Consider the following 23,513-nt stretch of genomic DNA (forward strand, 5'->3'; position numbering starts at 1 on the left):
GGCTAAACATGCCAAGAGCTGTTATAAAGTGGACGGTGACGAATCATTCACCAGGTCCACTGAAGATAGGACAAGAAGTAATGAGCAGCAAGTAGATTTAGATTAGATATTAGGAAAAACATTCTAACTACAAGGGTAGTTAAATTCTGGAATAGGCTTCCAAACAGAGACGGGGGAATCCTTTCATTGATGGGTTTTAAACCAAGATCGGACAAACAACTGTCAGGGATGGTCTGGATTTACTTGCTCCTGCTATGATGCTAGAGGCTGGACTTGATGACTTCTCAGTCCCTTCCAGCCCTAGGTTTTCATGATTTTTTTTTTAAATTGTGCAGCTCATTAAACTTATATGCATGCATAAAAATGCCCCTTTGTAGACCATGAAATAAGCCTATGTATAGGCGTTTTAGAAATACAATAGTAACAAATTAAGGTTCGACAGAAGAGCATTTTTTTCATGGGGAGGACATATATACAAGAAGCTTCTAAGAGAGCAGCAAACAACTTCCAAAGTCAGAGCCTAAATGCCCAAAAGTCCAAGAATACTACAATTTGAAATCTACTACATTTAAAAAAAAAAAACCCTTAAAAATACTTCCAGATATTACACCAAGCCCTTGAGTTCCTCCATCAATTTTTCTGATTTTACAGTTGCATTTTCCTGTATTTTTAAATGCTTTTCTCTCTGCTGTCCCTGTTTGAAAGACTCACTGAAGCAAATGGGAGAACTAACAATACAAAACCACAGTGAAACTGACTATAACACAAAGTGCTGTCTAATGCAATGTAAACCAACAGAAAACATTGAAAAAAGCTTTTTCCTGATCTAATCTCTTTTATAATAAAATAAAATCTAAATCTTATAAAGAATGTTTCATCCACAACTGTCTAAGTACTTTTCAAAGGAGGGTCAGTATGATTATCCCCTTTTATAGATGTGGAAACTGATGCACAGAAGGGGAAAATGACTTGCCCAAGCTCACTCAGCAGGCCAGTGAATCTCCTGAGCCCCAGTCCCGAGCTCTAGCCCCTATGAAGCACTACCTCCCCTCGCCCTCCCCAAGAAAAAAGAGGCTCAGAGAGTGGGAGTGACTTGCCAGATTTACCCAGCAGGTCAGTGACATAGCTAGGAATAGAACTCCAATTACTAAACGCTAATCAAGGTCCCTAGCTGCTGAGCCTGCCACATTTAGTTATAATAATATTTGGTACAACATTTTCAGACACTAATATGATTATTGTATTGGTAGCATCTCTTTAAGGCCTTCAGGGACAAGATAAAGGTGCCAAAGAGTGAACTGAATATGCAGAACAAAACCTGTTCCATTTTGCATGGAATAACATCTGGTTTGAATATCTTCTGAATTAGTTTCTGGACTGGTATGAACTTTGATGTCCGTATAAATCCCTGAAAATACAGGCTTATAACAGAAATACTGACACCTTAATAATCAGAATTAGAACTTTGTTTTTATGAAGTACTATCTAATAAGCTTTCTTGTACAATCTTTTCCATTAATTTTGTAAGAGCAAAATTAATGAGAAGGTATTGTTGCATGCATTTACAGTGCCGTACAGAGCAAAATGGGTAACATCCTTTCTGTGATCCATTACTTTACCTCATATTGGTTCAGGAACATGTTCAGCTGCTGCACACTAATTCGCATATCAGTCTCATTAAATTCATAAGGAATGTTCCAACCCAGTGGCCCAAATTTCCGCCTTTCTTGAACCAATGCATGGAAGAAACAGAGGCCATACAGCAACTTCTTGAATTCAGCCTTTTAACAAAACATGACAATAAGAATATAATCCATGGAATATGCTCTAAACACTTTCACTTCCCCAAAACCCATATAACAGCACAAAGAATCTCTCTAGCACACATAGGTGTAGAATCCCCCTTTGCGGTCTCTCCACAACCTGGACCCTCCACAGTGGTTATATATATTTCTGTTTTATTACAGACCTTGCCCAGGCACACCTTCAGAATTTAGCCATCAATTTGTACTATGTATGCCTTTGTCACAAGCAATGGTTTTAAAAATTTTCTTAATGCTTCAAGTAACCTAGAAGCAATCCAGTTACGACTTTTTATACAGTACATATGAGCAGCAGCAATGTATATGTAATCCACACATAGTCCCCCAATCTTATTTGCTGCTCTGGTCTTAGAAAAGCATTGGTTCTACTGTGTTTTACTTTTTTATGATCCAGATAGGCTTTGGTCCTGACATATCTTTCAAAAAATCTTTACAATTAAGAAGTTGTGTTTTTTAATTGAGAAAACTTAGCAAGGCATGCAATCTCAGTTAAAAGCAATTATCTACCGTTTTTAATTATAGCAAAATACTGCAAAACAATTTTAGGCCAAAACATTCACAAAGTAAAACCTAATTATGGAAACAGTAGGTGGTTTCCCAGTCTGACTAGTCATTCTAAAAAGGGCACTCATGATTCCTATCAATCAACCTGTCAAATCGTTTGGCTCCCAAAGTTCTACGAAGGAAAAATTTTTATGCTTAAGATTAACTATATGACTCTGAACAGCATAGGCCTGAGTTAATAATTCTGCCACAAGATTCCCTAACCTTGCAGATTTGTATCAGGAAATAACTTGCTTCTGGCTTCTTAAATAGAAAGCTGTATTATTGATGGCATACCACAAAATCTCTGCTGAGACAGAGCGAAATTGGTAGTAAAATAAAAATAAAATATTAATAAAATTCACTTCAGTGAAGTCACTATTCAAAACCAACTTCACTGCAGTGCAGGAAGACTAATATGGTAGTTTTTACCCAGCAATCACATATATAACTGCTAGGGTTTACGTTAACTGCTTTATAAGTAATAAAAACAGAAGTAACAAGGCTAATAATACAATACTAACAGGCTTCTTGCAACTGTTGAAAAACTCAGGGTCAGAGATTGGATCCATCAGGTATGAACGGATAATATTAGCCCGTAAACCTTTCGGTGCTTCATTGGTCATTTTCACTCCATTCTGAAGGACAGAGACGGGAAAATTTGGAGATGGGTAACTGGTGAGCCAAAATCGGAAATCTGGATGTGTTGTATCAGGATTCAGCTCCTAAAAGAAAACCACACCAAAACAATGAATGAAACCCAAGAGGAATAATAAGGATTGTACATGTCAACATTTGTTATTTAAGCAAGTCAATCTGTAAATTGTGAAAATACACCAGTGTGATGTTTATGAATTACTAGTTTGAAGCATAACTATAGTGGTAGCCACAGTTATGTGTGACAGTTGCCATTCTAAAACTGCTCTATTTTACTCATAACTCTCTGAATCTTTAGTATTTCAGGCTAAAATTTTTCACGGTTGGTCTCTATATGAAGGTAAATGATTATGGAATGTATGAGCAAAAACAGTTCAGCCATATCTAAGTACAGGAAGAATATAAACAATTTGTACTTTCTCCATTAATAAAATCTTCCTACAACTTTATTTTGAACAGTTCTAAAGTCAAAATGGCTGATGGTAAACATCTGAAATTCAGTATGGACTTTGTTTGGATTTGGTAAGATACTGTATGGTTCGCAGAGAAGAGACCCACTAGAATACCCTTTTGCAGCTCTGTAACTGGGCAAAGGTGCAAACTTCCTAAACATCCCAGTTTCTGCAAGGACTTACATGTGTGTTTAACCTTAAGCATGGTGTAAGACTTTGCAGGATTGAGGCCATTTGCATTTGCAGGAGATATGATATCTCTTTCAGATGTGTGGGACAGAGAAAATGAGTAGAAAATCTGGTTTATTTTCATAAGAATATTAAATGTGACTTTCAACACCAAGGACTACATCCTTAGCTGCAGCTGAAATACCACTAATGTAGCTGGAGGAAGGGGGTAAAGGTGGTTGCAAGACTGAGGGCTACTCTAAATTTACCTCTGCTCTTTAGGAGATGCCTCAGGTCCACACTCTTTCTCCGGAAAACACCTCCTACACCAGGAGTCAGGAGATAAGCGTTGGTGCAGAACCAGTATGAGGGGATTCCTCTAAGGGGAATCCTCAAGGAGTAAGTTAAGTAGGCTTCTGGCAGCTTTGCACACCAGAGTGGATCTGAGAATCAGGCAGTAAGTTTTCATAAAAGAAAATATGAGTGATTTTTACCTCACAGACTTTTTCCAGTGTTGGCATCCATGAAGTTGCTAGGTGGCAGTTTTGCAGAACTACCCAGCTGCCCTCCTTTACTGCCTTCTCTATCATTCGCATGGCTATAGGACCTTGGCCCTGTCCCAGCGACAGAGAGCTCAGCTTTGATCCACCATATCCCTGTACATAGAGAACACTTTTAGAGTGACAAAATATTATGAAAGTTTATAGAAACACACCAAACACTGACATAATTAACATTCACATTTTTGTTTGTTAAACAAGTATAAAACCACATTAAATTCAAACTAATTAAATAATATAAAAGTATTAAGTAAATTCTACACATAAAAAATTTCTAAACTAGAAAAATCTTATCACCTTTGGATAAGAAACCATATTTAGTTTGTTTTGAGGACAGCATCTTTGGGATTGTAAACTAGATTTAATTTGGTTTCTAAAGGCAGAAGGTTTTCAGTTTCCATATGAACTGGCCTAACTATCAAACCCTTCCTTTTTGATACTACTTCTGACAAGAAAGAGGAAACCTGAGAGTCTAAGCAGCCAAGAAGATGAGACAGGCACAGATGAGTAGAGAAAGGTAGATTTGTGAAAGAGACCCACAGTAGCACATGCAGAGAAAAGGACAGATGGTTAAAGTAACTGAGCAGGAAGTGGAAAGAAGACACCAAAGAACCCAGGAATTCCTTGTACACTGCCCACACCATGAAAATCTATAAAACTATATAGTCTTGTTTTAGTGTGTAAAGTTTCTTCTTTAACATTCTACAAGGAAAATTCTGCCTCCCCTTCTCTCTTATGTGAAATTAAAATTCCCCAATTAAAGAAGGAAACCATATGATACATAAAAACTTCATATTAAGATAAATATCTTTTAGATTATAAACTCTTCATGGCAGGGGCATGATTTCTATTACTGTATGTCTAGAAAGCACCTTGCTTATCATGGATGCCGCCATAAACAAATACCGAAAAATAATAATAGCAATTATACTTAGAATAAAGGGTGCGTCAGCCTAGCAGTGTAAATGGTCTCTGGAACTTGGATTGGCAGGACTAAAGGTGCTGGTCAGGCAGTGCGTTTTGCCCTTAGTGTAAAGTAGAGTGTGCTTCACTTCACTTGCTAACCCCCTCTGGTCAACTAAAAAAGTAGCATCCATGAAGCCTCCAGTCTTGAGGCTTCATGGATGAAGGGGTGGTGTTTGAAGGGACTGAGAGAAGGGGGAAAGAAGGTAAGACCCTGGGTTTCCCATCAACAAACGGGAGGGGAAAGCTAATCTTGAGACTCACCTGAGTTTCTCAGGCCTATTCTTTTTTAGTAAATATGGAAGATGTGATCAAGAAAAGCCTGAAAACTGGTTTTTCTAGTAATACCATTTCATGAACAGGTATCTGATACTCAGGGAGATATGTGGATTGAAATGAGGATTTACACCTACATATACATTTCAAACATTTAATTTGCAGTGTGTTTTAAACCCAGCTCAAATCTTCTTTTCATTCCATTCCAGTTCAACTTAATCTCATACCAGCCAGCCATTGGCTCTAGCTACACACCCATTTAATCCTGTACTGTAAAATTCTGAATATTTAAAAAGACTTCTCCAAACAGCTTATTGTTTGAGGCTGTAGATGTCCTATTACAAACTGCAGGATATATTTACAGCTTGGTGAGTGGGGATTTACAGTATGCCAGTCACTCCCAATAGCACAGAATTCTGACAGAGTAATTGCCAAGAAATACAAGTCTTTCATCTTACTGGAAAAAGGCAATTTTCTGGTATTACTACAATATGATGTTTTTTATGAGAACTTTTTTCTTGTAACGTCATGTTGCTAATGGCTAAATCAAATAAAAATATATTTGTACAAATCCACCCAAGGCCATTGGACAAAACTTCTTTATTACTACATTAGGTTTTGTAACAAAGTGGTTTTTACATTCATATTTGCAAAAATTAACTTCAGCTTTCGGAAAAGAACTAATTAGAATTTCAAAAGCTTTAAACCACTATTTTTGACTCTCTTTTCCCAGTTTCTAGTAGAGATTACATAAACTAATCATTTTAACAGTTCTTAAAATCACAATGGGAAAGAAGATGCAGTAAATAATGAATGCGTAATTTCTTACAAATAATGACCCAGTTGGACAACCTTCATTCATACAAAATATTCACCAAAGTTCATTAGTTCTTTGTGTGACTAAGGACCACAGAATCAGATCTAATGCATTTTTAAGAGTTCAAAAGTATACTCTATGAACTTACTCGACACTTCAACATTTAGGGTTTAAAAAGTATTGCTTCACATACACAAGAATGTCATCAAAACGAAGCTTAGAAATGCTAATATACCTGGTCATCAGCAAACTTGAGAAGGGCAGCCATAGGGTCTGCACCAGGAGACAGCACAAAAATCAATGGTGCACAGCAGTGGCTATCAGAAAATGCCTTTGACAAATCAAATGGAGGTGGTTCAATAAATGGACGGCCCAGATTGTCAATGATAAATTCTTGCACCATAGGGATAATCTAGAAAAGCAAATATGTGCTGTATGAAATATGTGTGTTAAACATCAAGATTTGTCATTCTGAATATTTTAATATAAATGTCAAACAAGCTACTCCTATTTGTAAAATTATGCACAGGAATAGTCCCATTGAATTCAATGTGTAAGTCTTGGCAGGATCAAGGTTCAAGTGGCAAGATTCAGGAAAGAGGAGGAATAAATCGTTTCAAACAATGAACAATCTTATTTCTTGAGGTCAACTATTAGGCAGATTGGTAGATCAGAGTAGGAAGCTGGAATTGCTACTGCTCATGTTTTATCTGTACTATGGAGAGGATTCCAGTTTCCAGGGCTAATCAGTCAAGCCACTTTCACTAGTCCTAAACCCCAATCCTATATGTTATTCTGCACAGAAGTCCCCTACACTGAAATCAATGGCAACCTTACAGAAGCAAAGGCAAAGATCCTGATCCTGCAAACACATATGGATGTGCTTCACGTTAATACCATGAGTAGTCCCATTAAAATAATGGTACTAGTCATGGTAGTAAAATTAATCATGTATGTAAGGATTTGCACAAACACAAACTAAATGTGGATACAGACATACAAATCACAAAACTAGGGCTAATTTGAAAACAAATATGACATACATTTAAACATTTGCTTCTGAGTATACACAGTAAAAAAGATTTTCTTAAGATTTCAGTTTCATAATTGCCTGTGGCACTTTTGATTTGCCCATCTCCATTGTGCAACAGATACAAATCTCAGCACATCTCTAGAGTGATGCAGTTTAAAACATATGCTAGAACATTTTTTCTTTTGTTGTCTTGAAAAGAAATGCAAAATCTTTTGTTAATGCACTGTTAAAGTTTAAACTCTGAAAGTGAAACTGTCAAGAAATGCAAAAGTTTTTCTTTTGTTGTTTTAAAAAGAACTGCAAAATCTTTTGCTAATGCACTACGGTATTAAAGTTTAAACTCTGAAAGCGAAACTGTCAAGAAATGCAAAAGTTTAAGTGTTTTAATAGCAGTGTTAATTGAGCCACATTATATACTATTTCTGTAGCATTTTTGATTACTAGTTAGATTGTTAAATGCAAGAGTCTGTATTAGCTCAATATTAAAGTTACAAATTTAATCATTAAAGTATCAAAAAATACAAAGATAAGCACCAAATATCTGTATTAGTTCAGTCCATTTGCACCTACTATACACTAAGTTGTACATTTAACAAAGATATACCTTTGAGTGCTAAGAATGTGACAGATACAGAAATTTCATTGTGACCTCACTTCTCTTATTCTGCTGCTCATAGACTCACCTGCCTTTACTTAATTGAAGCACCTTCATTATTTACAGGTGAGAGCTATGAAGCCAATGAGTGAAGTGTCTTTAAATTTGAGAGGGAGAGGCAAAGCATGGAGTATTACATTGGTTAGGGCAAGGATCAGACAAAAGGTTTTTTTTTGGTTTGTTTGTTTTCTTTCTTTCAGATGGAGACTTTTTTAAAAGAGCTAAGTTTAGCCTGTAAGCATTTGATTGAGTTTAGAGACATGTATGAGTATGAGAATCGCATAAAAACCTTCAGAGATTGGCCTTTTATGGAGAATTGCAAATGTACCCCTGAGCATGTAAGTCTGACCATGTCTAATTTTATCTATACATAGGAACTAGAAGACAAAAATAACAGATTATATAAAACTTCATTAAAACTTCCAAATACTTCATTCTCTTCCCTGGTAGACTTTGTTAATTAAAAATGCTCTTAAACCACATGTGCAAGTTAAAGCAGAGTTAAGAGTCTCAATTAAGCCTACAGAAGTCAGGGAAGAAGAGATAGGTACTTTAATGTCCTACACATGCTGCTCTGAGAAGGCAGTAGGATGAGTGGCTATGTACCAGGTCTGTTTGGAAGCTTACAGGCATAAGGAAGAGGGGTTTATATTTTAAAAAAAAAAAAAAATTGAGGTCTATCTCTCCTAGAACTTCTGGATTAATTTGATGCTTGATTTCATGCTGTACAGACTAAAGTGTTTCCCTCACTCCTGAACCTAAAGTTGCATGCTATAGCAATGGCTACCTATGCACATGCTAGAATTCCCTAAGTGAAGAACTCTTGCTATTTAGATTCCATTGTAGCAAGCTAAATTAACTATGAGAATATGGGAATGGTGGGTTTTATTGTTTTTGGTTTTTAATGTATTAAAAACCTGTAACTTTCAGCGTTATTGACTAGCTTGACATCTGAGAAAGTGTCCACTAGAGCTAGGTGAATAGTGGAATTTTTGGGTGTGGGGGCTAAACAGAAAAATTTGAAAAACTATTAAACTCATACTAAAACAACTTCTTAAATAGCTTTCAATCAAATCTAAAATACTCATTTCAAATAACCCATAACACTTGAGCTGATATAAAATGAAATTTGAGTTGTATTTTTCTCCCAATTCAACCATTTTAGGTGGTTGGTGGTGGTGATGTGTATGCGTGTTAAATTGGCCAAATTTAAAATCAAAATGCATTTTTCAGGATTGGAAGACCCAAATTCAAAGAACCATTTTAGTTGGGGAAAGAATCAAAATGTTTCATTTCAAATTTGAAACTGCATTTTTTTTTTTTTTGGTCTGGGGGGCAAAAATTAATTGGGGGTGGGAGCAATCCACACAGATCTAGTGCTCATTATCTAGCAGGAAGGATAAATATCAGACAATTCATTATTGGGCCTCTAGCACTTATAAAAGTGAATCATTTAAAATTAATGTCCATTCAGTGCTTTGAACATATGAAGTACAATACAAATGCTACAATAATATTATAGCCCGTAATTCTTTGAAACGGACACTTATGAGTCATGCTTGGGTACAGCTGCTGTATATCTTGAGGGTTACACCTCAGATGAAGCATACTTGGAGTTATCTGAGCAGGTGTGAAGGAAGTGGAAACTACAATACATATAGGTATACTCACGGAAGCTTATGCTCAAATAAATTTAAGTCTCTAAGGTGCCACAAGTACTCCTTTTCTTTTTGCAAATACAGACTAACTCGGCTGCTACTCTGAAACCTTCTAAAGATGAGTAATTGTAGTTTTTAACTCCTTAGAGTTGATTTAGCCATGGCTCTAATACACCTAATGGTGGAATATAACTAACCTAAACCCTGACAGTGGGATATAACCTATTACTTTGGAAACTCGCTTGCTAAACTTTCTGTACTAGGAAGCTCACTATAATGAGAACTACAGAGTTCTAACTTCATATTTGAGTGACTCTCTCCTTTTGTGGGGTTGCCTGGACAAAATTATATTTGCAAAAGACAGGTTAGTTCAACAAACTATGACCTCACCACTGACTATTCCACCCTGAAATATTTGAGATGACAATTTCCCTTAATTTTTTTTCTCTAAGAGAAAACCTTGCATATTGTAGCAGCCAAATGTTTTTCTTGCACTTATGCATTAATACAATGGCAAACTATGTCTTGCTTATTTCTGGATAAACTATTACTTCTAGTATTACTGTTCAGGCTAAAATTAGCCCTTGATTAGTTCCTGGGCAATATATTGTGAATAACTAGCTCTTACTGTAATCTCAAAAATGGGTACCTGCAAACAGCTACTCCATGCAAAAACATATTTATTGCCTTTAGCCTCTTTTCTCACCCTACAGCTTGTCTGTTACACCCTCTTGTTATCAGTTTTAAACATAGGTTCCTTATCAAACCAGCTACTCCTTGCTGGAAGACCCCAATGTTTGTGGAGCCTTGCAGGACTGAAACTTTAGACTGTAAAATCTTTGGGGGAGGGACTATTGTCATTATATATTTGCACAGTGTATATTACACAAGGGCCCAATTTGTTGGGCCCTTAAGTACTACCACAACTAATTCTCCTCTGCAGATGGCCAGGGCTGGCTTTATCCACTGTCCAAGTGCAAATGAACCTGATGTGGCAAAGTGTTTCTTCTGCCTGATAGAGCTGGAGGGCTGGGAGCCAAATGATGATCCACAGTAAGCAGTAGTCTGCCTATATTCTTCCCCACTCTTTACACTGTGAAACTACTCAAATTTCTTGAAATAGTCCTCCACGTTATCTCTGGACTACTCCCCTAATGTATAAGTTTGAGCATTATTTCCCCTCCTATGAGTTCTGTGTGTATTCTGGTTTAGTTATCAAAGCAGTCATGTAAACTTGACCAGCAGACTTCAATTTTCCATTACTATGGAAAACATTTATTTCTTTGCATTCAGTGTAGCTATATCCTGAAAAGTAACAAATACTGCTATTGAGGGTTCTTTGCCTCTCAATGTTTCAATATAAAACTCTTCCGCATTTTAAAACTTGAAAAAGTTCTGTCAGCACTGCAAACTCAACATAAAATCTCACCTTACCTGATCACTCTCATTACAGTGTCTATGGTAACACCCATTGTTTCATGTTCTCTGTGTATATAAAATCTCCCCACTGTATTTTCCACTGAATGCATCCGATGAAGTGAGCTGTAGCTCACGAAAGCTTATGCTCAAATAAATTTGTTAGTCTCTAAGGTGCCCCAAGTACTCCTTTTCTTTTTGCAGATGCAGACTAACACGGCTGCTACTCTGAAACATAAAATCTGACACTCTAGCTGTATTCTTTCTGGCTTACAACTGAAATATAACTGTATCATTGGAAGCTAGAAAAACATAGCTCTTACCTTTTAGCTGTATTGCCGCTGCAGTGCTTACATAAGTAAACTCGCCTGTCATAAAATAAGCAGCTGATTCTGAATAAACACAGGTTTATCTGAATAAAGAGCTCCTGGTTTTAATATAGCCCATATTCTAACTAGGCCACTGGAGTGTACATCTCCCTCAACTCATGAAAACTGGTTTATGTCTATATATTCTGTGGTTTAAGGTTTTAAAAACTAATGTGGGTGGGTGGGGCATGGAGGGGGAATGGAAGAAATGAAAAGAAGTGCTTTAGGCTGCTTAATTTTGAAGCCTAGGTACCAGGTCTTGGGTTAAGTTTGCCAGCTATTCTGAAACATTCATACAGATCATAAAAGATGCTTGCTTTCCCTCTTGTTGAAATGAATATTCTGGTGTGGTGGGAATATACATGGCTGGGAGGTGCACTAACTTGTGGGTCTCTGCCACATGTATCTTAAAGAATTTACTTCATCTCTTCCATCTGCTATTAGAAGAAAAGAGGAGTTTCACAACTCTCTTGACACTTTATAAATAAAAGTTTGATCAATGCTGCTATTTAGGGGCAAAAGAAAACATAAAACAAGTCTGTGGAAGTTACAGAACATCTTTCATATTAGAGAATTGTATCACTCTCTTCCATCTCCTCTCAAATGCTGTGGAAGACTGACTATTCCCAAAATGAAACTCTTGTGTTTGTGCTGCAGGGTAGAGCACTCCAAACGTCCTAGCAACTGTGGGTTTTTATCCCTTACTAAGAACTTTGATGATCTGACAATGGAGGAGTACTATATGCTGGAGATGGACCGGCTCAGGACTTTTCTTGTAAGTGCTCGTGCAAATATTGTTTAATGGCTTTGGCTTAAACGGAGGATGTTGTCTGAATAAAAATTTGCCCCCGAGAGTGGTTACCATATAGGAGAGAAGGCAGAAATCTCTCCTGAAGGAACCTGCCACGGCTGCAGTGTCTAGGAACTCAAGGCCAGATTTTTAAAAAGTGTCAGGCACTTAATGGGATTTTTTCCAAAGTGCCTTTTTCTTTTCTTAAGTGCCTAAACATTTTTAAAAAATCTGACCCTCTATGCCTAACTCCTTACAAAACATCACTCCCCTGAACGTGTTTAATCTAACACTCAAGTGGCAGAAAGAGTACTATCCCTTCTGTGTATAATATAAAAATGGCCCTTGGAAGCATCACCGAGTATTAACCTTACTCGGTCATCTTGAACTGACAGGGCTTCAAAGAGGACACACCTAAACATAGGCATAACTCTTGTCAAGCACTGTACCTTCCCCCTGCTTCAGTGTTGTTGTGCCAGCAGCTTTCCAATAAAACTGCAGAAGACAAATTGGAGCCCCCCTCTCACAAGTTCTGCAGTTATCCTGATCACTGAGAGATCATCTCTTTGGAATTCGAAGGAAAATGGTATTAATATCACACCTTAGAGAAGCCTTCCTTCTCCTGGGGTTACTGGAGTGGCAGTTGTCATGCTGTTGAGGTGCATAAAGTGATAGCTGATCCCAGGAACTGGACTGCTTTAGGGTAAAAATTGACATTTGATAGATAGGTACTATTAGTGAATCTAATGGGAGACTTAATTAGAGGCTGTGCTAGTTCCCCATTAGAGTAACAATCACTGATGAAAGTTCTATATTCCAGTTCCTGGGTAGCTTTTGAGTGTCAGAGGTGGGCAAACTACGGCCCATGGGCCTCATCCAGCCCGCGGGACCCTCCTGAGCTCCTGGCCCAGGAGGCTAGCCCCCGGCTCCTCCCCTGCTGTTCTCCCCTCCCCCGCAGCCTCAGCTCACTGTGCTGCCAGGGCGATGCTCTGGGCGGCAGGGATGCAAGCTCTTGCCGGCAGCGCAGCTGCAGAGCCATGGCCTGTCCTGGTGCTCTGTGCTGCGCGGTGGCATGGCTGCCTGTCCTGGCGCTCTGGGCAGCGCGGCTGTAGCACCGCCAGCCACTGGTGCTCCAGGCAGTGTGGTAAGGGGGCAGAGAGCGCAGGGGAGAGAGGAGGGTTGGATAGGGGGCAGGGGTATGGATGGGGTTGGGGCAGTCAGAGGTTGGGGAATGGGGGAGTTGAATGGGGGCAGGAGTCCTGGGGGAGTCAGGAATGAGAGGAGGGGCGGGAGGACAGGGGGGAGGTGGATGGGGCAGGGATCCCAGGGGGGCCATCAAGGGACAGGAAACAAGGGGTTGGATGGGGCAAGGATCCCGGAGGGGCGGGGGGGGGGGGTCAGATAGGGGGCCAGGCTATGCCTGGCTGTTTGGGGAGGCATAGCCCTCCATACAATTTCAGAAACCCCATATAGCCCTCAGGCCAAAAAGTTTGCCCACCCCTGGTCTAGGTCTAACACTTCAAACAGTAAGTGAAAACTCTGGATTTACTTAAAGTGCAAAACCGGCAGAAGCACAATGAAGTCCTTTGAAGAAGAAGTTGATGCAACCAGAAAACGCCTCATTGATCACTTTGTCAGCAAACATCAGTACACTCCAGAGTCAAAGATGCCGCTATCAGAGTCTCCCTCAACTTGCTGATTTTACTGCACAAAGTTCAGGAAGTCACCGGGACGCCCAAATGCAGCCCACTGGGCAAAAAAAATGCAATATCCACAGACTTTCAGGAAGGTTTGTTCATGTCTAATTTTCATGTAGCCTATCCTAAACATTGATCTTATTGGTACTTGGAATAGATATCACAGATTCAGTTGTCTGAATAATAAAGTACTAATTTCTGTAGACACTTACGAAGTACATAGTTCATACTTACTACAGGTATTATATTTTGAGGTATATTTGATCACTATGGCAGATGTGGACCAATAAATCTCCCAATAAACTGGTTTATAAAATAAAATGTACATTGACTTGTTAAGCAGAATACTTCTGTACTGTTTTTAGATGGTCAAATATCTGTATTCTTAAATAAAGATTTACAGCTGATTGTGTGCACCTGACCTGTGACATACCCAAGCTTTGGGAATGTTCAACTCAACAGATTTACTGCTGGGCTTTTTGCTGCCTTTCAAGTAGCCATGGTATCTGCCACTTATGAGTAAATATGTAGCTTGTGAAGGTGACCTTATCAGCCAGTTCCCAATACTTGTCGTAACCTTCAGAAGGACTTGAATAAAAGAACTATTGTTGGTGACAATTTACAATATTGTGTACTTATTACCCAGGTGACAACTGTGACTTTCAGTAGCTATTGACAAGCTTCTATTGAAGCACAAAAACTGCATAAACTATCTATTTCTCTCATAACAGAACTTGATTTTATGTTCTAAATTCTAGGTCTGTGGTAAGTGAAATATGCAACATCTTGTATATCTACACTTGGTAGATATATAAGCCTTGTACTCAGATGAAAGGACATGGAGGCAGAAGGCAACACTAGCTATTATATACTTGTCAATAGCTCACACTTATGAAGGGTAGAAACTGATTACTGGTGTTGTGTCTGGTCAATATCCATGGAAGATACAGAGATGGACAACAAGGCACTCCTGTCTAATGGTACAGTCCCAGCAGGGCATGCCTCTGTGCAGCCTCTCCTTATTTTCTCTCCCACATATGGGTAAACTAAGTCATGCACACCATTCAAAGTGGACAACTACACAGGACTTCAGCCTACACCAGGAATCTGGTTTTTGGTGGGTTTCTCTTCCTGGCTAACACTACATAAGATCACCTGGACAGCAATTTACAGAAACTAGTCTATAAGTATTTGTTGAAGTAGTGAGGTTTAGGGTTTCTAACCTTGTAATTCCCTGGACTAAATAAATATTGAACAGTAGTGATATGTGTATTCTCATGCATGATTAGAATGTGAAGTAATATAAATGTACATTGCTGAAGGGTACAATCCTGCTTCCATTGAAGACAAAAGTTTTTGACTTCAATGACAGCAATACTAGGCTCCAAGTGTGCAATCTTTTTAATGCATACTCAAAATTAGCAGACAAAGGGAGTTGTTCATGCTTAAACAATTTGAACTTGCAGAGGAATTTGACAAACAACTGGCTGGCTTTCCACTTTCAAAATGGAAAGACTAATGGAATACTTCCAGTTACTTCCTTTCTTGATAAATGGAAACACCTACTTACAAAAATGCAGATTACATTCTGTCACAAACTACAACCATGATCTGTTTCTTTTAAGGTAATCAGTGAATGCTTGCATAGCTTTGAAATACATAAGCATCTGACAATTCTTTGGTTTTAAGCCCCATTTCCCTCAAATTACAGAAAAAGACAATTAGTGGAGAGCAACAGAGAAAGAAATTGTCTGGCTTTCCCCCCATTTTACTCTAAGGGAGGGGCAGTAGGTGAAACCTGTGGTACTGTCCAACAGCAAGTCTTTGCACTTCCACACTTACTTTGTCAGGCCTCAGGCAGCGAATCATAAGCATCCTCTGGAAGGGGCCCATTTTGTTTTGCCACTCTTCAGGGAAATCCTCATGGTGGGGTTCCTACGAGCATACATGCAGATTATAATTTGAGTGGTAATTAAATAAAGCTAGAGTGAGACTAATCTAACTGCTTTACTCTTAGGAATCCTTGATACAGGTGAGACTGCAAAAAATGGTGAATAACTGTTACAACATATGTACTAATCAGTGTTTCACGCAATGCAGCAACCGATACAGGTAGACTGAAATATTTAAAAAGAAATGGGACAACAAAAAATTCCTTCCATTACTTGCTTTGGAGTAATTCTAAAAGTACTATAATTTCCTTTTATTTCCCCCCACTACATAAATGTGTAACAATGCCTCACGCCGAGACTGGGGTGTAAGTATGGCCATGTTGCCAATTCATGATTTTATCATGTCTTATGATATGGGACATCTATCTTAAACCCACGGTGTTTGGAGTGATGTGAGCACACACAAATGCCAGCTTTTATATTTTAAAAAAGTTTTGCGCCCTCATGACCACACAGAAAATACAAACTCTAAAAGCTCAAAGATCTAAAGGTGAACAAAAACAACCCGACATTTTTCAAAAGTCTTATGATATGATCTAATGACTACTTAAGGTGTCCGTACTGTTATTGCCAATAGTACCAGCCTATTTGGGTGTGGGGATGGTTTGTCAAGGGATAATATGTGAGCTCCTAAAAGCATTACCAAATTAGTGCTGCAGCTGAAAGAAACAATCCTTATAAGGGTGGAGAGAGAGGTGGGCTTAATTATAATGACTTCCTGGTAGCCTCTTCACAGCTATTAGCCCCACCAACACAAAAAACCATCCTGCTTTCAGAGTTGTCTCGTTGAGCTCCTGAGAAGATGTCTTTTGGTCCATGTTGAGAGCTCTTGATTTTACTACCTGTGTCTTTAGCATATTCCAAAGTCAATAGTAAGTGCCAGGCCCTCCTTAAATGTTGGTTTGGTTTTGTGAAGATGGTTTTAAGTAACCAAGAGCTGGTTATCTACCTTCAGCTAATTTTCATAGCAGTGCTTAGGAACATAGAACAATGCATGTCAGAGGGAGTTGTGCAGTTAGTTTCTCCATACCCATTTGAAAATGTATCCTTTAGAATACTCTAAATATCCATGGCTCTTTCTTTTAGTTTTCACATCTGTCTTTTCTATCTGGCTGGACCAATGTATGCTGCACAGCATTCTACATTGCAATATTAGAAACAGTTTCAAATGGATACCAGCAATGAAGTTTCAAATAGTAATAGGAAATGCACCTTTTGAATCATTTAAGGTACATGCTGCTTTACCGCTAACCAAGATTTACAAAGCAAATTTACTTTTAAAATGTAGGGAAACAAAGGGCTAGATTCAGAAGGACTTAGGTGTTGCAATGCTAAGGGTCCAGTGCCTAACTTTAAGGACCCTGTTGATTAGTGGAATACACAACCCTAAGTTAGGTGCCTATGCTCCCTATATAGTAAAGGGTGAGAGTTAGGTGATTAAAAAAGGGATTCACAGAAGCCAGCACACTGAGTAGGGATTTGAGATGTTGAAGTGAGCCAGGAGGAAATGCTGAGGGTGCATAGCCCCATCCCTACCCCTTAAAGCAGAGGTGGGCAAACTATGGCCCACGGGACCGTCCTGCCGGCCCCTGAGCTCCTGGCCTGGGAGGCTAGCCCCCAGCCTCCCCCCGCAGTGACGCCGCCGCACGGGCAGCGCTCTGGGTGGTGGGGCTGCGCACTCATGCAGGGCAGTGCAGCAGCGTGTCTGGCTCCGGCCCCCAGACATGCTGCTCTAAGCAGTATGGCAAGGGGGCCAGGGCTGGAGGTTTGGATAAGGGGTAGGGGGTTTCAGGGGGCAGTCAGGGGACAGGGAGCAGTGGGCGGTTGGATAGGGTAGAGGTTCTGGGGGGGGCAGTCAGGGGGCAGGAAGTGGGAGGGGGCAGATAGGGGGCGGGGACCAGGCTGTTTGGGGGGCAGAGCCTTCCCTACCAGGCCCTCCATACAGTTTCACATGCTGATGTGGCCCTCAGGCCAAAAAGCTTGCCCACCCGTGCCTTAAAGGGTGTTAGGAATCTATCTTAGCTTGGGATTCACAGACATGAAACCTCTCCTGGAGTCAGGGACTTAAGCCAGGTCAGCCCTTTCTCAAGAAAAATGGAAGAAATGGAGGTGTCGTCCTTCTTCTACCCTGTGGCCTAGGGGTTGGAGCACGCCCTGTGACACAAGAATCTCTTAATGCCAACTGGCAAAGGGATTACAGGAATGTCCTGAGTCTGGTATGTACATTCTTGTTCACCAAAGAGTGTCATGTGAGGATTTAAATGAAAGCTGAGGTCACACTGGTCATTACTATAATTGTGGGATGTATGTACAGATAGTACATAAGGAGTTATATACACATACTAAAAATACATGCTTAGAGTCTGTATCAAGGTATGAGTCACAAGCAGAGGTGACATAACAGCTTTTTTGTCAGACAATAGATGTTTATTCACCAATCTCTCTGTTGAGATGTAAATCAAGCATTATAAGCTAACACAATGGATGCCTATTTACATACAAAGTCAACAAAAAGATGTGAAGTCAACAGGGAAGCAGCACATAGAAAAAATAAGCCATGAGTGGTTATCCTGTCTCTGAGTACAGACAACAAACTTTGGGAATATGAGAAGACGGCAAAGAACACCCCACATCACCCTACACCTAGGAAGTTAATGGGTAATGCCTTTACATCAGTGGTTCTCAAACTTTTGTACTGGTGACCCCTTTCACATAGCAAGCCTCTGAGTGCAACCCCCCATATAAATTAAAAACACGTTTTTATATATTTAACACCATTATAAATGCTGGAGGCAAAGCAGGGTTTGGGGCTGGAGGCTGACAGCTCACAACCCCCACATGTAATAGCCTTGTGACCCCCAGAGGGGTCCCGACCCCCAGTTTGAGAACCCCTGCTTTACATTCATGAAAATGGCATCTTTGCCAACCTTGGTTGAAAAGCTGCAAAAGATGCTGGCTGAGAAAACTTCTTTAGACAAAAAGAAAAGGAGTACTTGTGGCACCTTAGCGACTAACCAATTTATTTGAGCATAAGCTTTCGTGAGCTACAGCTCACTTCATCGAATGCATACTGTGGAAAGTATAGAAGATCTTTTTATACATACAAAGCATGAAAAAATGGGTGTTTACCACTACAAAAGGTTTTCTCTCCCCCCACCCCACTCTCCTGCTGGTAATAGCTTATCTAAAGTGATCACTCTCCTTACAATGTGTATGATAACCAAGTTGGGCCATTTCCAGCACAAATCCAGGTTTTCTCCCCCCACTTCCCCCCCACACACACACACAAACCCACTCTCCTGTTGGTAATAGCTTATCTAAAGTGATCACTCTCCTTACGATGTGTATGATAATCAAGGTGGGCCATTTCCAGCACAAATCCAGGGTTTAACAAGAACGTCTGGGGGGGGGGAGGGTAGGAAAAAACAAGGGGAAATAGGTTACCTTGCATAATGACTTAGCCACTCCCAGTCTCTATTCAAGCCTAAGTTAATTGTATCCAATCTGCAAATGAATTCCAATTCAACAGTCTCTCGCTGGAGTCTGGTTTTGAAGTTTTTTTGTTGTAATATAACAACTTTCATGTTTGTAATCGCGTGACCAGAGAGATTGAAGTGTTCTCCGACTGGTTTATGAATGTTATAATTCTTGACATCTGATTTGTGTCCATTTATTCTTCTACATAGACTGTCCAGTTTGACCAATGTACATGGCAAAGGGGCATTGCTGGCACATGATGGCCTATATCACATTGGTGGATGTGCAGGTGAACGAGCCTCTGATAGTGTGGCTGATTTTATTAGGCCCTGTGATGGTGTCCCCTGAATAGATATGTGGGCACAGTTGGCAACGGCTTTGTTGCAAGGATAGGTTCCTGGGTTAGTGGTTGTTCTGTTGTGTGGTATGTGGTTGCTGGTGAGTATTTGCTTCAGGTTGGGGGGCTGTCTGTAGGCAAGGACTGGCCTGTCTCCCAAGATTTGTGAGAGTGTAGGGTCATCCTTCAGGATAGGTTGTAGATCCTTAATAATGCGTTGGAGGGGTTTTAGTTGGGGGCTGAAGGTGACGGCTAGTGGCGTTCTGTTATTTTCTTTGTTAGGCCTATCCTGTAGTAGGTGACTTCTGGGAACTCTTCTGGCTCTATCAATCTGTTTCTTCACTTCCACAGGTGGGTATTATAGTTGTAAGAATGCTTGATAGAGATCTTGTAGGTGTTTGTCTCTGTCTGAGGGGTTGCAGCAAATGCGGTTGTATCGCAGAGGTTGGCTATAGACAATGGATCGTGTGGTGTGGTCAGGGTGAAAGCTGGATGCATGTAGGTAGGAATAGCGGTCAGTAGGTTTCCGGTATAGGGTGGTGTTTATGTGACGATCGTTTATGAGCACTGTAGTGTCCAGGAAGTGGATCTCTTGTGTGGACTGGACCAGGCTGAGGTTGATAGTGGGATGGAAATTGTTGAAATCATGGTGGAATTCGTCAAGGGCTTCTTTTCCATGGGTCCAGATGATGAAGATGTCATCAATATAGCGCAAGTAGAGTAGGGGCATTAGGGGACGAGAGCTGAGGAAGCGTTGTTCTAAGTCAGCCATAAAAATGTTGGCATACTGTGGGTCCATGCGGGTACCCATAGCAGTGCCGCTGATTTGATGGTACACATTGTCCCCAAATGTAAAATTTAAAAATGTAAAAATCTTTAGACAGGAGATTAACCTGTTAGTTAAGTGTAGTCTCTAGAAAGTGTGTTCTGATTTTGTTTTATATGTAACCTTTTGTTTCCAATATCCTTACTCACTTTCACTTGAATCTTGAATATCTGATAGATATATTTATAGTGAAAAAAATAATAAATTTAAGTACCGTAATGTTAAACAAGGTGCAGAACCACAGCTGACTCTTACAAACTGGTGTAAAATTTGTTTGAGGCCAGCAGAGCTGATATTTCTGTAAGTAGCTAGTGACAGGGTATGATGGGGTGTTTTGGGCCCTTTAGGCCCCAGAAAAGAAGCAGTAAAGGTGGGTCCTCCAGGCCTGCCTCGAAAGGCTGCAGGGAAGCAGCAAATCAGAGCACAGTCAAAAGACGCTGCTGGACCTGAGTAGCTCAGTTCCTGGCTGGGACCATAAGCGATAAGACAGAGAATACTTCAGACAAGGAAGCCTGGGAGAGACCCTACTCTAGCAGGGAACAGACAAAGAACCCAAGGACTGTAGCCCTAAGGTAATGGGACAGAGTGGAAAGCAGCCTAGGGAATGCAGCAAGAGCAGCTATTAAAGAAAGCAGCAATGTGGCTGCTATTAGTAGGATCCCTGGGTTGGGAGCCAGAGTAGTGGGCAGGCCCAGGTTCCCGCACCAACTGCTGGGGAAGTGGCCTAAAGCCCCAAGAAGGGGACAAGTTTAGTTTGGAAGCCCAAAAAAGGGGCTGGAAGTTTAAACAGGGACAGGGCTAAAGACCCTGAAGAGGGTCAACCATTTGTTGAACTTCATATTTTGTGGTTTCCCAGTTCTCTACCTAGATCACTTCTTAACTTCACTCCCCTTCTGGGTGGTAACAAATAGCTTCCTGGGAAAAAGCCCTGGAGGCACCATTTTATAACAGGGCAGGGAGACACTTAAAGCTAGCCCAGAAGGGACTGAGAACTGAGCCCAGACGCAGTGCCGTGGTTGGACCTTTGTTACCCTGCAAGGGTTTCGGCGGTTTAGACTACATGTGACTTAGATGGAGGGCTGAGCAACTGAAGACCCCACCTGATGAGGGCAACAGCAATGGGGGGACACCGTGAGCGTAGAGAGAGTGTGCAGATTTGTACCCAACCAACAGGAGGCGCTCATGAGTGGCCCCCCTCGCATAGGGGCTGGATATCAGAGAGAAATACTTCAAAGGGATTTGGAGACGAGGGCATAACTATTGTTAATCTGCAAGACAAACTAAGGGCAAGCATAGCTCAGAGGAGGGTGCTTGATTGGCTAGAAGGCTGCCAGTGTTAGGAAGATAACACCAGCTAAGCACAGCCAAGATTACCGCACATTGGTAGCAGAGGGTAACAAGGTGAATCTCAGTCTTCGGTACCCTGAGAACCATCACTCTCCCTCATGTTCAAATCCCCCCCGGCCTGATGAGGAGCAGGGACTTGAATTCAGGTCTCCTACCTCCCAGGTGAATGCTCTAGCCAGGCAGCTATGGGGTATTACTGAACCTAGTTTACAGCACATGTGAACCAACCTTGAACCTTATTTTGACTAGTTCTTTCTTGAGCTGACAAATGGATACAGTAACTGGATTTTTTGACAAACCACCTTTGTTAGACACACATGTTTGTGATAACTTTGATACTTTCTGGGAATCAAAAAGTAGCAAGAGCTAAGTATGGAAGCTAATGGTTAGTGGTTAGTCACCTGAGCAATCCAGGTTCCAGTCCCTGCTTTCATCAGCTCCATGCACACCTAATGGACAAGGTTTCACAGGTGAGACATACAGGGGAATGTCTAGTTTGTGCATCCTATTGGACTTTGGCAGAAGACAGGTGCTGAGCTGCTCGGTGATGCTGGGATGTAGGCAGCCGTGTCACACAACAGAAACATAGGCACCATGGAGACTTTATCAGTGGAAACTTAGGAGCCTGCAGTAATAGGTGGCAGCTGAGTAGTGGTTTTATGAATGCCTAAATGTTGGTCTTAGGCACCTAAAGTTGCAATTAAGTTCCTATGTCCCTCTTGTGAATCTAGCCTAAAGTGCCTATATAAAATAAGGGTGCTAAAACTTCCTTGATCCCCCTCACTACAGAGACTATAGGTCTGCCAAATGAAACACAGCTGCATTCATGTTGTTAAAGTACTAGGATCTGATTCACGAAAACCTTAAGCATGTGCTCAAATAATGGGATTTTCCTAAGTGAGTTAAGCTCACAGGTCCCAGTGGCTTTCCATGGGATTTGTGCTCCTGGGGCTCCATTGGAAATCCCAGGATGGTGGGATTTTCAAATCATTGTAAGTATTTTGCTCAATTGGAGCCTTAATCTCTTCCTGATAAACCCAAAGGAAATGTTAAAACATCCCTTGACAGAAATACAATTCATTTTAAAATACACTTTGCAAATGTTTACTAGAACCAAAGTGACAAAGTGGATTTTATGGAGAAAACAGAAAACGATTTAATACACTGAATGTGTACTAACGAATACCGAATATGTCAAACCTGGGTCCAAATTCTCTGCTGGTGCAAACTGGTACAGCTCCATTGAGCTCCATCTCAATGATGCTTCACCAATTTGCAACAGTAGAGAAATGGTCCCTGATTTATAATAAAATATTGCAACCTAAGGCTCACTGCTGCAAAAGATTACATACCATTATACATGTGACTTCAATGAGACTATTAACATATGTGCTTATGTCTGTGCTGGATTGGAGCTAAGACAGTCACTGTCTCCTATGCCTGATATCAGTTAGTTTTTGGTTTTGTTTTTTTTTTTAGAAACCTCCATATTAACCTCCAGTGTTATTAGACTTATGGTTACTTGGGGTTCAATCATCTTTCTTCATCTCTCCCTCAACCTGGTTGCCAGAGATTTTTGTAACTGTGTCCTAAAGTCCGATGACTTATTTTTCTTCTCCTGTATTTGGTTTGCTTACTTTCCAGTAGATGAGACTTTTCCAATATACAACTAAGGCAAAAACTCTGATTTTTAACTGT

General features: G+C 40.3%; 2 protein-coding genes across 2 annotated transcripts in view; one reads left to right on the forward strand and one right to left on the reverse strand.

Moving 5' to 3' along the window:
• The window catches only part of DNAH7 (dynein axonemal heavy chain 7), a 287,995-nt gene that overhangs the window by 12,896 nt on the left and 251,586 nt on the right, over positions 1-23,513 (reverse strand). The window contains exons 53-57 of the mRNA XM_037913207.2: positions 15,719-15,811; positions 6,495-6,671; positions 4,138-4,299; positions 2,891-3,091; positions 1,620-1,781 (exon numbers count right to left, since the gene is read on the reverse strand). Of these exons, the coding sequence (XP_037769135.1) occupies positions 1,620-1,781; positions 2,891-3,091; positions 4,138-4,299; positions 6,495-6,671; positions 15,719-15,811 (795 nt within the window). The remainder of the gene's footprint in view (positions 1-1,619; positions 1,782-2,890; positions 3,092-4,137; positions 4,300-6,494; positions 6,672-15,718; positions 15,812-23,513) is intronic.
• Positions 8,036-14,498, forward strand: LOC119567431 (baculoviral IAP repeat-containing protein 5.1-like). Its single transcript, XM_037913208.2, has 4 exons — positions 8,036-8,285; positions 10,549-10,658; positions 12,047-12,164; positions 13,735-14,498. The coding sequence occupies exons 1-4, from the start codon at positions 8,148-8,150 to the stop codon at positions 13,876-13,878; spliced, it is 510 nt and encodes a 169-aa protein (XP_037769136.2). The 5' UTR covers positions 8,036-8,147; the 3' UTR covers positions 13,879-14,498.

Source organism: Chelonia mydas, chromosome 11 (genome assembly GCF_015237465.2).
Source record: "Chelonia mydas isolate rCheMyd1 chromosome 11, rCheMyd1.pri.v2, whole genome shotgun sequence".
Lineage (NCBI taxonomy): Eukaryota > Metazoa > Chordata > Testudines > Cheloniidae > Chelonia > Chelonia mydas.